The sequence below is a fragment of the Solanum lycopersicum genome, chromosome 7 (assembly GCF_036512215.1).
Source record: "Solanum lycopersicum chromosome 7, SLM_r2.1".
NCBI classification, from domain to species: Eukaryota; Viridiplantae; Streptophyta; class Magnoliopsida; order Solanales; family Solanaceae; genus Solanum; species Solanum lycopersicum.
The window spans coordinates 69863132-69881076 of record NC_090806.1 but is presented as its reverse complement, the minus strand read 5'-3'; the positions used below and the strand labels follow the sequence as shown (position 1 = coordinate 69881076).

The window sequence follows — 17945 nt, the reverse complement described above, 5'->3', positions numbered from 1 at the left end:
TAATGATTGAATGCCATTGGCTCTGATGTAGCATGATCGACCAATGAGAAAACGCTGCATCACACAAGGAAATATGTCAAAAAGTGAAAATACTTTCACATTTTCAAATCCTATTTGGTTTGTTGATTCTTATGAACAATATTGTTGGTCATAACATTTTAAATAGAAAAAAAGATAGTGTAGTGCACAAAGCATTTCAGAGAGAAGGAAAATGACATGTCAAAACAATTCTATTTCTCTTCAAAAGATTAAAGGTTTTACAAAGAAGATACAATGCACAATTCTATACTCCAATTTTAATAATTTACCAATTTTCTGCACACTATAAACAGCTTTTTCTGAGAGAAAAAAAAAATCCTCAAACACAGGTAGAATACAAACAATAGTTGACTGGGAGAAAAAAGAATTCACTTTATCTTGCGATGTTTTTCCATCAAAGAAAGTAATAGGGGGTTCTTCTCAATGTCTTCAAAGGTTCAGGCATTGCAAACACAGATTTGTTCTGCTTATTCCTTCTGTTCTTCCAATACAAATTCAACATACAAATCTTTAATCGCGATCACAACAGTAGTTATCAGTGGTCCCATTATTGCTCCCTGTGCAACATAAATACACAATTAATATCAAAGATGCGACCTTTATGGTAATGAAATCATCTCAAGTGAAAGAGATAATGGTCAAAAACACACATGAACTTTTCTTGTTTTTACAAAACCACTGGTTGTTCCCTTTCCCTACAAGAACTATGAGCATCTACGTATTAAAACACACCTTGGTGTGCTTTCAGGTACCACTCAAGTCATGAAGTGACATATAAAGCAAATAGACATCTTTATACATGCGCAAAAGGCGACACAGGAAACAACTGATAGTTGGCCCAATCAGTCATGTTTTAATATATAATGATGATAGTTTAGGTAGGAAAAGGAAGCAATTGATAGTTGGGGTGTGGAACTCACAAAAAAGTAATACATCATAGTTCCAAGACAATCATGATCTAGACAATAACTGGAGTTAAGAATAAGGTTGAAAGGGAATGCACTCATAGCTTCTCTCCCCAATAGAATTATCGTCTTTCCTGTCATCGCGTGACAATCATATTTCTCTTTTTGATAGGTAAATGAAGGACTTTTAAAGTTCACATTTTTCTGTCTAATATTGGGGATATCTTAATATCTGATGTATAGGCATTGCCAATTCTCCAAGTTCACTTCCTTCCTCATACTCAACAAGAGAGGTAACCTGACAGGTAACTAAGTAATGCAAGAACGTTATAATGGAAATTCAAGAGAGAGTGATGTTTTAGATTACCTCAAATGCTGAAGGGAACAATGTCATTCCTCCAATAATGCTGAGACCAGTGAGATACGCGTTATAGCCAGGTATATCCTCCATGATTTCGGATGTACCATAGTCCATAAGTACGAGATGTATAATTGATAAGCTGATGGCCAATACATATTGACCTTCAAGCACCAACTGTAAAGCAGCTGGGATAGTTGAAAACAGTGATGGGAAAATAGGAAACAAAGGACTAAGAAATGCGAGGATTGTTGACATGTACAAAAAATGTATGGAGAATAATCTGAACAAGAGCCAAGTTAGACACCCCTGAAAGAGTGCAATCTCAGCAGTTGCTAGAAGAACCCCAGAAATAGCTTTGTCAAGAACCTCAACACTTCGCCTCCTTGCGGAATGTGACATAGGGAGCATAGACATGACTTGTTCTGTTACTCCACCAGAATCCGATGTGATGAGATAATAAAGTACCCAAATGAATACCATTAGCTGAGATACAAAATTAAAAAGACCAGCAGCACCCGAAACGATGGAATTCCCGATCAAGAACATGACCTTCATGCTCCCACCTAAGACAGATGTGCTACTAACCAGTATCCGTTGCATTACATTTACTCCTTGGAGAGCGAACCCTTTGGCTTTCTCAACCAAGTCCTCTCTAGTGATCAGAAGTTCCCTGAACATTACATCCACTTCTGTATATATTTGTGCCCATTCACGATCTTTAACCCTCCTTTTCAGGCTTAAGAGTTTCTCTGCATAAGGAGAGGGGGATGCCAAAGCCGTAGATTGATTAAATGTGTTATTTGCAGGAACTATTACAAAATGTTTTATCCCAGAGACAAACTCCGTCATATTATATTGCATAGCATAGCCATCTATCTGGGTAAATACGGTCTCATACACTTGAGAGGTGTATCTATCCACCATCCCGGGGACATCATTTTCATCCATCCATTGCTTAACGCCAATTTTCTCAGCATAATTACTCTCCTCTACATGGGATTTCAACGCAATAACAGCATCTTTCCCCTCCATACCAATCTTATATGAGAAGAAAATCATACCTGCTAACGAACCCACACTCAATCCAACAATCAACCCAATCGCCACAATCGTCTTCAACTTCTTCAATATCCCTCTAGTAAAGAAAGCAGAAATAGCAAACCTACGAAAGCTATGACTTCTTAAAGATGTTACTGCATTCATAGTTGAATCCACACTATTAGCAGAAAACATAAATCCCAATGCAAGAAGTGCAACTGATCCCATCCCACCAATCTGCTCATAAGCAATCACAAACACCCCAAAAGACATAAGCCACCTCAACAACACGAAAAATCCACTCGTATGACGCCTCGTCGTGTTACCTTTAGGCCTCCTAAGAACAACCCTAAAAATCTTCTCTTTAATATCAACAAGGGTCCCTAGAAAAACACTGAAAACAGCTACAGGGACAGCTAAAATAGTCTCAGTAAGACCTAACTTCAAAGGTTCAGACCAAAATGCAACAAGGGTTTGTTGAATTCCCCTTAATGGAATTGAACAAAGCACAGCCCATAACATAGCTCTCAAATACTCTTCAAGCAATTTACCAACACCATAAATAATGAAAAATGTAAATACAAGTCCAGCATGAGCCATAGCTATATAAAGGGCTAGTCTCACCTGAGGGTCAGCAGACACTGAATCTTGATTTGGTTCATTTTCTTTTCTTGGCTGAGCCTCTGAAGGGACCTGGTTCTGGGGCTTTGGTTCTTCTGGTTTCCTCATTGAAGCTGATCTAAACATATCTTCCCAAGGTGGATTAACAACACTTGATTCAGCTTTTGGGTCTGAATAAGGCACCAGCTCCATTAATTTCTGATAAAGATAGCTTTTTTTTCCTCAGAAAACTCAAAAGACTCAATCTTTATGACTATGGTTGTTCAAAAATGGGAAAATTCTTAAGATTGACTTTCTTGATTCACCATTAATGGTGACTTTAAGTTTTACAGTAAGATTTTTTAAAGGGAATTTGCAGGGTTGAGTGTATTTTTGGACTAAGCTGACAGAGGAAGAATTTGTCAGATTTGTGAATCCCCCAATGGGAATTTTTTTTGGAGGACTTACTATTACTGATTCATAGACTCAATATGAATGATGTCTTTATTAGTATCCACAACTTCAATGATTTGAGGACCACTTAGTTCTTCTTAAGCCACATGGTACATTACTGTTTCCTTTACAATGACAGTTTTGCCCTTTGTTCAATTCTTCATATAAGGTTACTTTTGTCTTTTGAATTTGTTTAATGCTCTCCTCGTTTTCGATCTGTATGTTTGGATTTAACTTGATACGCGTAATCTTTGAATTTTCGTATACGATATCAGATATGATTTATTGTGTTTAAGTGACTATATCTTGTTATTGTTGTTATGATTTCTTGTGTATGTATTCCGAACTGCTTTGCTATTAATTGTCATGTTGCTCTTCAGAGTCATTATTCTTTTAATGATTGATTTGATAAGCTCGAGCGGTTGAGCCAAGGGTGTATTTTCATCTTTACTTCGTAAAATTAATGAAAAAGCTTGCGTACATTTTATGCTTTTTCAAACTCACAAATAATTAGAGGGTAAAAATGTGATTTAGCAATAAGTCAAACAATTTGAACGTGGGATGTGGGCTTTAAGGGACCCACCGAAGAATACGGCATATGTAGACATTAGCACCATTACGACCAACGTGATTCACCCTTTATTTTACTTTTATGTTAGTTTCGTATTTGAAATTTGATTAAATTTAAATTCATATTAAAATATTTTATATTATGAAGTAAATTATTTTTTAATAAAAATAATTTCATATCCTAAAGTTTGATCGTGACTCGTGAGATTTTCTTTATCAAGATAAAAGAGTATGTTCTGCACTATTTAATTTTCTTTTATTTCCCTCTTGATATTCGATATTTATATTAAAATTGAATTAAATTTAGATCAACACCAAAAAGTTACGATAAAAAAGATGCTCTCTAATAAAAATAACTCTATATTTTAGATTATAATTTTGAAGCTGCTTTTTATTAAGAAGAAAAGAGTATTTATACTTTCATCACTATAATTATTGATTTATGACTTTAAATAGTTGATCCCCATTAGTAATTGCTTTAAAGATATTTGAAATATCATAATTTTCATCGTTTGAGACCTAACTAATTCAATTTTTATTTATATTATAATTACATTTTTTTCTCCTTTAAATAATATGATCTTTAAACACCGTTTTATACCAACCAAAATAATTAACATGTTATTTAATTTCATATCCATATAGAAAACCTCCTTTCTTCGTGAGAGGAGGAACTAAAAATTAAAATAAAAGTAAAGATACTTTCATTTATTTATTTTAGCTTCATCTCACAAGAAAAGATTGATAAAATCAAAATGATTACTTTCAAAGATATACAATCAAAGAGTTTTTTTTTTTTTGATAGTTCAATTCCCCATTTGTCAATAATACATCAATAAATTAATTCTCATTTTTCATCAACCAAAAAGAAAAAAAAAGATTTTTTTTTTTGGTTTTAAAGATTACAACTATTAATTTTTCTGCTTAGGCAAATATAAGCTAAAAATCTATAAACAATAGCCATTGCTAATAAAACCCAAACTTCTTTTAATCCACCATCTAATCCAACTGTGTCAAATGAAGGAGAACTTTGAAGAGTTCTACAACCCTCTTTGCTTTCACAATTATATAAATCATCTCCTGAATATTGCACTTTTAATAATAGCCTAAATCCATAATACATAAATGATAAGTATTTTAGCCACCTCATGAATTTTGGTATATGCTGCAAAAAGAAAAAAAAACAAACAATCTCATCACGTAGCTCGAAATATAAAGAAATAAACATAGAAAGAAACTTAAGGTACAATTGATTATATAACAAAAATATATTCAGTATAATCCACAAGCAGTGTACGGGGAGGTAGAGTGTATGCAGACCTTACGTAGAGAAGTTGTCAAGGGAACACATATCAAAGCAGAAAATAACAGAAGTGAAGAAATCATGACAAAATACTATAGAAAGTATGACAAAGTATTCTGAAAAAAGACCAGTAACTACAACAAAATAGTGTGATAATCGAAGTACAAGAGACAATAGATAGTAATAAAAGTTGATGGACAAAAAATTACTAGAGAAATATTATGACTACTAAAACGGAAGGACTACCTAATAACGTTCTACCCAATAGCACAAGTTTAACTTAGTAGGATTCTTGGTTTCAACTTATCTGAGAATGAATAAAATGGAGTATTATAAGTAATCTTATAATGTGTTTATCAGACTGTCGGATCCTCCAAAAATAGTGCATTTTAAAGAATCCGACGCGGGTGAGACTGCAACATGGCTATTTTTTAATTTGGATACCTGAACATAGTAACCTCCAGTGAGAAGAAACAACATCAATATCAGTGAAGCAACCATCCCAGCCCTTCTAATACTCATAACTGCAGCTCCAAACAGTTCTCCAGCTCCCTATAACAACAAGAAACATTCATATTTTCCAAAACAATTGAGTACAACGTTTTCAGTTCGCGAAAAAAATTGGACTTTACCTGGCTAGTTATCGCTATTAATAGCGTTGCAGCCAACGTTAGGAAGAAGCATTGGACGGTCCTCTTGAAGCCAGCCATGAAATACACAATGCACATGAAAAACGTCGGATACAAAATGTGTGCTACCATGTCACACAATGTGCTGCAGACATAATAGACACTTAGTCTATACATGTCTGCTTTCCTTTCCTTCACCAAATACATCTTCTCGAATGGGAAAACATACACTGCTCCGAAAATTGAAGACGATGTCCAGAAGATACAGATGTAGAACATTAAACCAATCTGCAATGAAGGTATAAGTTTTTTAACATTCTTGAAAATACTACAAGGAGAGGAAAATATAAGATCAGGATTTTGCCTGATCGCGGAGTTGAGCTTCAGTTGCAGTTGAGGATTTCCACCAAAGAAGTCCGAGCAGTAATGCAACTCCAACAGATTGAACTAACCGGAGCTTGTCAAAATAGTCTCTACATCTCTCCCTGTACGTTCGCTTTGACAGTACCCTGAATTGTTCCCACCAGGATATAGTCCAATCTTTCCTTACTTTAACAGCCATTTGAAGATGCTCTGGTGCTTTCGACAATTGATGATTCTCTTTCGGCTCCAACAGGACTTTGTACTTGTGTTGCAGATACTAATGTTCATAGACATAATTTCTGTGAAAGTATGTCCCATAAAGAGCTTTCGAGTAAACTAAACGAAACACGTTAAATCAGAACAAAGTACAAATGAGAATCATACTCTGATGACAATCTTCTCTCGTTCGTTAGTGACTTGAGGTGGATACAGATCATCAGGAACAATGATATCATTTACTTGTCCTGTTGCTAAATCCAGCAGGAACTCTGCTGGATTCATGGCAATTTCCGGAATGAAACCTAGAGACGAAAAGTACTCCATCGAATCCCTTGCCTTACCATAGTAAACCGGATAACCTTCTGCTATCAACAGAATTTTTTCAAACATGTGGAAAATCCTGCTTGAAGGCTGGTGAATTGTTGTTATGATTGTCTTTCCCATCTGATGAACAAAATGTATTAGTATTTGGCTAACTTGTTCCAAAGTAAAAAGAATGGTTTACTCCCTCCGTTTCAGTTTATTTGTTTGGTTTTGACTTGGAACGGATTTTAAGAAAATAAAGAAAGATTCTTGTAATCTTAACCTAAAGATATGTAGAATGTACCAAAATAAACTTTATGTTTATAGTCTTAAGCATGTCAAGTGGAAAGTTAGAATTACAAAGTTGCAAAAAAGAAAGTGACATTCTTTTTGAAACGGAGAGAGTAGAAAATAGTGAAAATATGATTATTGAAGTGTTTACCTTAGCAAGCCCTTGAAGAACCTGAAGTAGTCTATTTGCAGAGGTCGAATCAAGGCCTGAAGTTGGTTCATCGAGCAAGAGAAGAGAAGGATCAACAAGGATTTCATGACCTATGCTAGCTCTTTTTCTTTCTCCACCAGAAACACCTTTTACAAGTCCTCCACCTATTCTTGTATGACGACATCTACAATTAAGAAATTCACGAGTGAACAGTTGCAACGGTAGTTGCTATTAGTGAGTACTCAAGTACATGAAAGGATAACAAAGTACCTTTCAAGGCCTAATTCCTTAATAATCACTTCTACTCTTTCATACTTCTGACGTCGACTCATCTTGCATGGAAGTCTTAAGAATGCAGCAAAAACTAAAGTTTCCTCAACCGTCAATTGTGGGAAAAGCACATCATCTTGTGTCACGAAACCCACCCTAGACATAAGCACATATCGCAAACTGAAGTTAATACAAATCCATGTACACTGAAAGAAAAACTTGTATCTACTCTCTGGTTAAAGACAGCAATTAAAAGAACACTTTTTTCTCTATTGATGGATAGGTACCACCTTCTTTTCAGAGCTGGACTATATGGAATGTCATTGTAAGTGACGGTTCCTTTGACATTTTCGTGCAATCTTCCACCCAGTATCTTTAACAAAGTCGTTTTTCCACTGCCCGAAGGTCCCATTAAGGCAAGAATTTCACCGGGACTAATGCTTCCCGTTATACCTTTGAGTATATGTTTGTAATTATCATTTTCAAACTGAGAAGCTACCTTTGAGACAACTGCCTTGACAGGATTGTTGGAGAAAGCTTGATTAGTCTTCACCTTATACTCCACATTTGCAAACTGCATACAAAACCATTCCCATTACAGAAGCCACGACTCGTAAGCATATATCATGAAAGAAGATCGTACCTTGAGGAATATGGGAAGAGGTTGATCTATATGAGCGATAGACGTATCATGTTCAACTTCTATATCAATTTCAGAGCTTCTGTTTCTAAGATAAGCTTGAGACATGAACTCTATGTTATGTCCAAAACCGTTACTTCCAGCAATCTGCATTGAGCCAACAGTTGGAAGGGACAACGACAAGTCCTCGATTTCATCTTGTGCCATATGCTCCATTGTATCATAAAAAGGAAGATTTTGTATCTTGTTTACAAAGTTCATGACAATTATATATGGTAAGATAAGTTGAGGAACAAAACTAGAATTTTGCCTAAAATCTTGAAACTTGTTGAAACACATGCTTTCTATTGAAACCTACTAGATATACTTTGGTTGGTGATCTTGATGCATTGTATGATCTTTGAGGTCAATTTCTAGTTATGGCACACAAACTTGTTGCTCTTCACCTATTATTTTATTACACTTCTAATAATATTTGAAACTCTAAGGAATGAAAATGCTGGATTGATTCGAGGCATGCTGGATTCTTCAAAAATAGTGTAGTTTTAAAGGATCCGACACGAGCAACAATATTTTTGAAGAGTCCGATTAATTTAGATAAAGACAAGGGAATTACTACATGAAATAATATCGATACGCAAATATTATACGAAAAATAGATGATTTCTAATATAAAAAGTATAACAATATTGTCAAATTGTTCATAGGAGATACCAAATGAAAGGGAATATGTAAAAACTGTTCTAACAACTTGTTTGGATGATTTTTATTTTCGTTTCATAATGTATCACCATGTTTGTGAATATATTCTTGTATAAATTTATGTAGTTTGTTATAATTTAATAACATCTTTATTATTTTTATCGATAATTACTCATACAAATTATTTGAAATTACTTTTTTTCATCTTCAAATTTATCATCAATTTTACCTTTACAAATATAATAAGCTATTAAATAATAAAATTATTAAAATATAAAATATTAATGGAATAGTAAAGGGATCTAAACCCCTGTCAAAATCTTCAGAGAAAAATGGAAGAATCGCAAGATATTCTACTGAATTCCATCGCCAGCTCCGGCGTAACGATTCCTTCCGGCGTCTCATCGGTGAAAGATCTCACGCCGCCGACGTTATTTGCCGTCTCCTCCCAGGCTTTGTACCTCATTGACCGCCAAAACTCGTCGTTTCCCGCTTCCTTGCCGGAGAATTCAGTTGCCGACCGCTCAAAACTCTGCTCAGAGCTTGCCTCCGCTTTCAAATCTATAGGTTTCGTCGGAGATATCAGCTTTCACAAGGTTTTACTTACTACTGTTATATATACCTCTCCTTTGTTTTCTTCCTCTTTTGACCTATGTCGAATACGTCGTCGTTTTGCGGCGTTCTGCAAGCTTCCGAGCTGATTTTGCAGGCGAAACCAAAGTTCTTGCTACTTATTATCGTTTTCCCGTGTCAAATTATATGCTTTTGTAGTAGGTGATGCAGCTCAATGCTTAATTAATTGATTGATTTTTATTTGCATTAGTTCTACATTGCTTCATGTGTTTTTTAAATTTGTGCTTAGAGAAAGCATTTTGTGTTTATTGCTTAGGCAGTTCCTTTATCCATCGGAAGAGGACTTGTACGAGTTGATAAGGTTCTTGGTTGGGAGGCTATCTGATGTTGAAGCTCGAAATGATTTAGTTCGAGAATCTAAAAGAGTTCTTAAGACTCCAGAAGAAAAGCTTGATGATGCAGGACTGCTGCCACGTAAGGGGCTTTCGGAGAGACAGGTTGATCCGTTGATGAGGATGACACAAACACCAGAGGCGTCAAAGGAATCTGATCTTATTCCGAATAAGATGGAAGAGGTTTATAATGGTGTTGAAATACCTATAGAAGGTGGAACTGGTTCTAGCAATGGGACGTCAAGTGGTGAACAAGACGTCCTAGATTTGGTGGAGGGCGTTAGGAGGAGCTCTTTGAGAGACGGTGAGCAGAATTTTGAGTATGGACAAGGACAACAATCAACTTCACCATGTGAGCATTTGCCTCAGGTACTTAATTATGAATGGATTGCATTGCTCTTTAGTATATTGTGGTAGACCTTTTACGCTTTGAGCTAGTTGTCCAATAGAGCAGAACAAGCCAATAATTTTTTAATTGGAGCATATAAAGATAACAGAAATAGGGAACAAACAATGATACTATTTGATTTCGTGGTTAGGCATTGGGAAAGCCTCCAACTTGTCGTCTTATCTTCTAAATTCATGCCATATTGCAGACGAACTGCAAGACGGAAACTTTACGAGATCAAAAGGAAATGCTTGTGGAGAATTCAGTCTCAAGCTCTGTTCAATTACAAGAACTGCAAGAAAAACTTGATTTATTGAAAGCAGCAGTTGAAATGGCTTCTGATCACAAACATCCCAGTGACTTTTATGTGAATCAGCTAAACGATCAGGTGGAAGTGAAAAGGGGCAAAATTGTTGAAATGGAAAGTCACTGGTAGGATACTGACGTTTCTATATTTTAAACATTTTTACTTATATTTCCCCTATTGAAACTTGGATGATATCAATTGTTAAGCCTTTTTAAAATATTGTACAGCATTGATAGAAGCAAGGCCCTTGAGCAAAAGAAGGTTTCTCTTGAGGAAAAGTTAAGAGCAACAAATCCAGAGACCTATGAAAAATATAAAAAGGTGGAAGAGATTGAGTTGAAGTTGGAGAATATATTAGCCGAAAACAAAAGAAGGTACGATCTTCTATTAGGTCATGCAAAATATCCGTCGTTTGTTAGATTACATAGTTGAACCAAAAGAGAAATTGAGAGAAGAAACTGTACCATTTTTGGTTTTTTATCGTTTGGATTCTTTGACATTTAAGAATTTTCATTACTCATTATGGAAAGGGGTCAAGTTGTGTGGATCTATTTGTATATCCGAGCTTTTAATGCTGCTTTGTTTGAAAGTTTGGTATGCGTAACTCTGCAGAGAGGAAGAACTCATTGTACTCTCAGCCAAGGCTGAGAAGCAGCCCAAATTACAACCTAGAAGAACCTACATTCAGCGTGTTGAAGAGATCACCAAAAACAGCCGGAAGCAGGATGTGGACATAGAAAGAATATTAAAAGAAACAAGGGAGCTTCAGTTAGAGAGCAACTTTGTCCAAGAACGGCTTAATCGAACTCGTGCAGTGGTTGATGAGACGGTGTTCAGGTACAATCTTTTGATATGCTGGTGACCACGAATTTAACATCTTCACGAGTGTGTAGATTATCTGATGTAAATTGTTTGATCTTTTACAAGGGAGGTAAAAAAGGACCAAGTGGGAGAACAAGCTTACAGGATACTGACTAACATCCATGACAGCTTTGAACAAATAGCTGAAAATCTTCTTGCAACGGATAGAACTCGGCGAGAAGTGACTGATTATGAAGGTAAACTTGCAAACATGGCACCTCGAAGTGTTAATATTGACAAGCTGAAAGCAGATCTTGACACCATCAGGAGGGAAAATGATCTTCTAGAAAAGAAATTATCCTAAGACTCATCACAAAGTATAGGGTAGAACAGTTGGAGTTGATTGATTATTTAAGATGAATGTTATGAACACTGGGTTTTCATTTTATGCTGTAATGTTCTAGTAACACACACACACATACGCACATTGATCTACCTATCAACTTTTTGTGGAATCCATTGCCGGGTTATAATAGTGCTGCAATATCTTGATGATTTTGAGACTTGCTCTTGTTCTGCTCAGGATTTCCCATTGCAACATTATAATCTTCATTATTTGATTACCAAGAAATCACAGAGACTTAAACTTGGTGGATAATGAATACACACACCATGCTTTGCACCAGCGAAAACCTTGCCAGATATTTTAACACATCATATGATATTGCACATAAGTTTTGTTGGAACAAAAAAAATTATCACATTCAAGGAGGACTGTGAAAAGTTGATATACAAGCTAGAAATAGAAATGGAAACAATTGGTATCTTCACCAGCTTCACTCAAACATTAAAAAATTCTCCAGTCTAAGAAAGATCAGGGAATTGAGAAAGCTAACAGCTAACTATCAAAAGCAAGAAGCTCTATCTTGGAACCAAAGGTTGAGAAGTAAACGTTCCAACATAATCTAACTGCGAGTGGGTAGTTTCTAGCCACATCTTATATACACTTGAGGGAACGATTTTGATCTATCAGTGATGTCTTTACTACATACTTGGGTAATGTAAACAGTAAGTATATCTATGGTCTTTATTCTTAGACGTTTTCTCTATTCAGCAATTTGTTATTCCAATGAATAGTAGCTTGAGGTTGTTGAAAAGCACCAGATGTAGGAAGGCCAGAATCACCTGATCTGGCAACAGTTTGAGGTTGCTGGGCTAAGGGTTGAACAGTAGATTGTGCAACTAGTGTCTGAGATACATTAATTCCAGGATAAGAGCTATTGGAAGAATGTGCTGGCGCAACAGCAATGTGCTGGTCCTGAGGGATGTTGTAAAAATAATTGGTCTGAAGCATTGATTGATCACGTCCAGGTGCAGAGTTTCTGTAATGGGAATCTTCATTCTGCACGAAAAAAGAGTAGGTGATATCTCAATATCAGAATTGGACCGAAACCAATACATGCTTTATGATAGATTCACATAATATGCCACATTCAAGTCAACCAAAAGTAGACAGGACGTAAGTTGGAAAAGGGAAACAGGGATAAAAATCCAAACCTGCTTGTGCATGGAATAGACATTCTTTTCTTTCAGATCAGGTGCAGCGAGATTTTCATTGCTAGCTGAACAAACTAGAGCTGGAGTTCCACTGTATGAGACAGTTGAGGACCCATACGAACTGTAGCCAGTAGGGATGCCAAAGTGGTTCAAGTTTCCAGCAATAGCTGCTGGTTTGTATAGGGATGGAAGTGGTAATTTGACACCAGCAGCAGTAACTGATGGTGACATATAAAAGTTGGCAGGAGAAGGCTGCTGAGGGAATCCACTCGGGCCCAAAAACTGGTGGGCACTCTGTGGCATGTAAAGGTGGGGAATGTAAGGGTTATACGGCATATAATTAGGAGGAAATGGTTGGCGTACTAAAGGGAACAAATGTGGAGGAACGCTGACAGAACTCTGCCCAAGGCCTATGGGTTGAGCCACAGGTTGATTAGAGCCCAATGTTGAAGGAGCTTGAGAATTCCCACCCTGCAGCAGGCCATAGATTTAACAAAACTTTGTCAGACCAAAAATAACAACAGAAAATAAGAGACGACAGAGTGGGTGATGTGAGGAGGGAAGGAAGATAAGGCACATAATTCAAGAGCCAACAAGCACCAAACAGACAAAAGTTAATTCAATATGTCAAGTACCTTCAACTTAAAGCAGAGACAAACATTCTTCTACAAGTAAGGTCACAAGAATCTCGAGCAAAAGAAAGAAGGTAGCATTCAACATTGTTACCCATATATACAGATACATGTATCTTGGTTAGAGTCCTTGGGGAGAAGAAATTTGGGGGAGTGAGAAATATAAAAAATTATTTGCAAGCCGGTTCTTGTCTGCACTGACAGAGGTAATTAGGCAGAAAGATTGGTTTGTTACAGAACTCACTGGTTTGCCAATGATCACTCTGCTAATGATAACTAATGCATTATGTTCATATCCATCTCCTTGTTTGATATAAAGGAAAGCACTGAGTAAGTGTTTTACCCTGGATATACACAAGATATAGTTTTAGTGAACTGTTGGCCAACACAAATAAAGCACTTCCACTCAGGAGATGATGTCTACTCTGAGTATTTCATGGTTCAGATCAGATATTGTAGAAAGAAATACCAAATAAACAACTTATCTGCAAGTGAGCCAAGAAATCATGCCAAACTTGTTCTATCTTAAAGTAATCCTTCAATAGCCAATACTACATGATCTTCCCATTCAAATTGTTTACACAGTTAGCATTGTCTTATGTAAGAGGAAACTGACTAAATATTCATTTTGACAGCACAGACTTGAGCAAGGGAAAAGAAAGTGTTTCTAATGAACTATGCGAAGTAGAGATATTTTAGGGACATAATGACATGCCTGCTGTTCTGGTCCCTCAAGACACACCAGATGGGGCCCAAGCATGGGTGGTACAAAACCCAAGCTATAATCAGGAGGAGTCTGGAGAAGTGGCGATTGTGAGCCTGCAGAAAGTGGACATTTCTCCAGCTTTGACGGATCATACACATGAGAAGCACCAGATACTTCAAAAGGTGATATATTTTCAGATCCATTTTGGTGCGACAGTAGATTGTCAGGATAATCACCTCTCTGAGCTGCTGAAGATGCATCTTTGTAGCTGCAGTAGTTTTATATGGTGATGAGAGGTCAAGTATAAGATATAAAGAAAAGATTACCCAATAAACAGTTACTGTGTTACAGATCAGATCAGGAAAGCATAATGACATGGCCATCCTAGTGTTACTATAAGCTAAAAAAAGGAACTCGACAGTCCAGAGGCAATTGGTCATGGAATCTTCATCAGAATGTTAATACATGATTACAAAAATATTTTGACATGCTCACAGACAACAACGAATCAGCAAAAATACTTCAGTAGAGATACATTTAGATATATAAAATCACAAATGAATACAAGACATTATATGTCACTCGATTACCTACCTCCCAAGTTCCATGGAAGTAGTATCATTAGCTGGAACAGTCTCCACAGGCATCGAGTCTTTGCCACAGCTTATGCTTTGATCCAATTGAGGATCCAAACTACCAAAAGTCAGTCCGCTCCTAAAAGATTCAGGTACTTGAAGATTATTCGGAAAAATAACAGGTTGAGAAGGGGCAGAGACATTTAACTTCTCTAACTTCATGTCAAGCTGTGGAACTGCTTGTTCCACAGAAGAATTAGGTTTAGAAACTGATGGTAAATTGTCTCCCTTTGCAACAGCTGCTGCCTGAGATGGCAATACTGCATCAAGATTATAATATAAAGTGAGATTACCAAGAATGGAAAAGTAAAAGAAGAAAGTGTGAATCACAAGAGTTTTCCTTTCTCTCCTGCTCAAATGAAACACACGGTAAGCTCATGATGGTAATGCTATTAATATCTGATTTTATAGAAAGCCAACCATATTCAATGATTCAACAGACGACAAAGCCAGTAAGCAGTTATCCACATCATGAATTGATGGCAGTGAAATGGACTTGTAAAATAGAGCCAGCTATTTTTCTCTTGTATATCTCGAAAACCACATCAACAATAATACTTTGGCCTTTGACATTGAGCAATTGAAATAGTTTACAAGAAATCCATCCACATTACTTAATTGAAGGAGGTTGTGTCCCCCTTAAATTCAGACTTGCAGAAAAGATAAAACAAACTAAAGGAGAGTATATAAATCGAAGTGGTACCTCCTGAATGACCTTTATCTTTTTTGGAATGCTGACTTTCATGATTAATTACAACTGGTTGTATGGCAGTGACTGAGACTCCCCAGGATTCTTTTGGCCCTGTTGTGTTTATGTAGTTTACAGTTCTAGTGACTGCATTAGTATTTTGGGGAGCATCTTGACAAGCATCTGATGTTCCCTCATTCGCAGGAGACACAGTGGAGTCGGTAACAGTGCGCTGGTTACCTATCTCACGTTTTATCGTACCAACTGTTCCTGGATTTCGTGGGTTCAAGGCTGGCACTAGCACAGGATCCGATGAAGAAGAGTAGACACCAGAAACTGATGCTGAAGTTGTGCTTTTCACAAGCTCATGAGGTATTGATATGAAAACTTTATCTTTAAATCTGGTTCCAGGTGTAAAGGTGGGGGTGGGGGTAGGAGTGGGGCCAGGATCCAAGTTCAGATGACGATTTATTAAATTAGGAGGTATAGTTGAAACTTTTGCCAACTTATTAACATTAACAAACGAAGTAACTCTACTGACATGACCAGGATCATCTCCAGCAACCTCAACAGCAAATTCTTTGCTAGGATGTATACTAGCATCTTCTGTTTTACGTGCAGGTGGCTTGGAGACCTTAGAAATTCTATCCTTCGAATTATTGACTCCATTTTCTTTCTTAATGTATCTTCTGCCACTGACATCTGTCGACAATAAAGAAAGAGGGTAAGTTCACATTGCAAGCCATAAATATAGAAAATACATCTCCCTCTATCAATATGAAATACTCTTCCAGATTCCAACAGATGCTATGTTGCATAAGTGATAAGAAACAGTACATAAATCAAAATATTGCACATGAAGGCAGGAGTTGACCAGCCAGCATCCAACTACCAAGGAGGATGACTCTTTTCTTTGCTCATGAAAGTTGCTCAATTATTCTTGAAATGTATGCTCAAAGACTCAAAAGAGTAAAGCTAATACACAACATTCTGGATACTCAAGAAAAGTAGGTGAGTTTATCTTACCCCCGGTTGAAGCCCCATATTTACTATCAGTGATGTAATTTGCAGAAATTATCTCACGACCATCCCTAGCCCTTCTCTGCATGCCTGACATCCACCTGTAATCGTCAAAAGTTTGGCTGCTGCCTTTCTGTGATAACCAGATGGTGGAACAATGAATGATCAAGCGAAGTGAAATTTTTGTAATGATATCTATAACGACTATCCCCATATTACTAGCTGTAATCCCCTGAATAATCCTAGTCTGAATCAACATAATCATTAGGAGAAACGCTTACAGTTTTCTTTCTGTCTCGTTTCCTTTTCACCTCATGAAAAGTATCTGCAGAATTAGATAGTTTTTTTAGAACAAAATATACTCCGAGTTTCCATATAAACATATACTGACAGGAGAGTTCTAAGCATAGACAAAGTACCCTACTCTAAAGCATAAAAAAGATTGAAAACGAAAACAAAAACAATCAAAAGTATTTGCTTCCTATTCTTCCTGCAGTACCATGAGTATACCGATGAAACCACAATTAGCAAAATTGACCAGATATTCACAAAATTAGACAAAAACTCATAAAATGATTAATTCTTCCAGTCGTCCTAGCTTTGGTAGACAAAGTTACCTTATACCTGTTATTGCTGGTAGGAGATGAAAGGTATCCCAACGAATTAGTAGAGTATTATGCGAGCTAGCCCAAACACCAAGATCATCATATTAAAAAAGTTTGTGAAACATACAAGCATCAAATCAAAATGTTTGTGAACGCACAAACATCAAATCAAGCTTTGTTTGGATGATTGTTAACTACTATTTTGTATCAATAAACAAGCTAAATAATTATATAAATTGGTGATTAAGGTCACAATTACCCAGATATAAAAGCTTCTGAGCGGTGTCATTGGGATCCATATTGCATTCCTTGAGCATTGCGTAAATGTCTTCATCGGTGTGCTTGCCGGCGGCAATCTCCTTTATATCGTCGATCGTTTTCCGAACATTGCTCGGAATTATAACTCTCGAAACGCCGGTGCTCATGGTGTCAACGAGATGGGAGAGATTACAAAATTAGATCATGCACAATTGAAATCATTAGGAGAAAAACACAAATGATTGCAAGTTTACTTTTCAGATAATATATTTTTCTCAATGTATATATTATTTAAATATTATTCACTTTGATTCGAAATGTGTTTTAGACCCTGACACACACCCTCGATACGATTGTCTCGCGTTTATCTCTAAAGTCAATTTGATTAATTTTCAAAGGTAAATTAGATTACATTAATTTAATATTTTAAACAAAAAAATTATGTATTCTAAAAATTATATGAAAAGAACTATAAATTATAATTTTTTCATATTAATATGATGAAAAAATGCATCTTAAAATGTTAGTTAAAATTTTTATAGTTTG

General features: G+C 36.3%; 4 protein-coding genes across 6 annotated transcripts; 1 reads left to right on the top strand and 3 right to left on the bottom strand.

Annotated features, from left to right (window-relative positions):
• Positions 1-212: 212 nt before the first annotated feature.
• Positions 213-3469, bottom strand: LOC101245675 (uncharacterized). The gene is made up of 2 exons (XM_004243978.5): positions 1312-3469; positions 213-596 (listed from the first exon to the last, which is right to left on the bottom strand). Exons 1-2 carry the CDS (start codon positions 3154-3156, stop codon positions 507-509), a joined length of 1935 nt encoding a protein of 644 aa, XP_004244026.1. The 5' UTR covers positions 3157-3469; the 3' UTR covers positions 213-506.
• Positions 3470-4740: 1271 nt separating this feature from the next.
• Positions 4741-8381, bottom strand: LOC101246448 (ABC transporter G family member 61). The gene is made up of 9 exons (XM_004243981.5): positions 8139-8381; positions 7786-8069; positions 7496-7651; positions 7226-7409; positions 6646-6924; positions 6263-6538; positions 5902-6186; positions 5714-5821; positions 4741-5131 (listed from the first exon to the last, which is right to left on the bottom strand). The coding sequence occupies exons 1-9, from the start codon at positions 8349-8351 to the stop codon at positions 4862-4864; spliced, it is 2055 nt and encodes a 684-aa protein (XP_004244029.1). The 5' UTR covers positions 8352-8381; the 3' UTR covers positions 4741-4861.
• A 730-nt stretch (positions 8382-9111) lies between these two features.
• Positions 9112-16823, top strand: LOC101246734 (uncharacterized). 3 transcript variants are annotated; one of them, XR_011210931.1, is made up of 9 exons: positions 9120-9433; positions 9731-10171; positions 10399-10622; positions 10725-10871; positions 11110-11334; positions 11425-11555; positions 14128-14920; positions 15068-15197; positions 15721-16823. XR_011210931.1 is itself a non-coding variant. In XM_019214962.3 (6 exons), the coding sequence occupies exons 1-6, from the start codon at positions 9170-9172 to the stop codon at positions 11660-11662; spliced, it is 1539 nt and encodes a 512-aa protein (XP_019070507.2). In that variant the 5' UTR covers positions 9112-9169; the 3' UTR covers positions 11663-11859. The 3 variants fall into 3 exon arrangements, 1 of the variants encoding a protein (XP_019070507.2); XR_011210932.1 differs by having other exon boundaries at positions 14123-14920; XM_019214962.3 differs by lacking the exons at positions 14128-14920; positions 15068-15197; positions 15721-16823 and having other exon boundaries at positions 9112-9433; positions 11425-11859.
• Positions 12034-17703, bottom strand: LOC101262230 (GBF-interacting protein 1). Its single transcript, XM_019214961.3, has 8 exons — positions 17401-17703; positions 16818-16861; positions 16543-16669; positions 15532-16218; positions 14788-15088; positions 14203-14461; positions 12856-13326; positions 12034-12700 (listed from the first exon to the last, which is right to left on the bottom strand). The coding sequence occupies exons 1-8, from the start codon at positions 17564-17566 to the stop codon at positions 12392-12394; spliced, it is 2364 nt and encodes a 787-aa protein (XP_019070506.1). The 5' UTR covers positions 17567-17703; the 3' UTR covers positions 12034-12391.
• Positions 17704-17945: the final 242 nt, after the last annotated feature.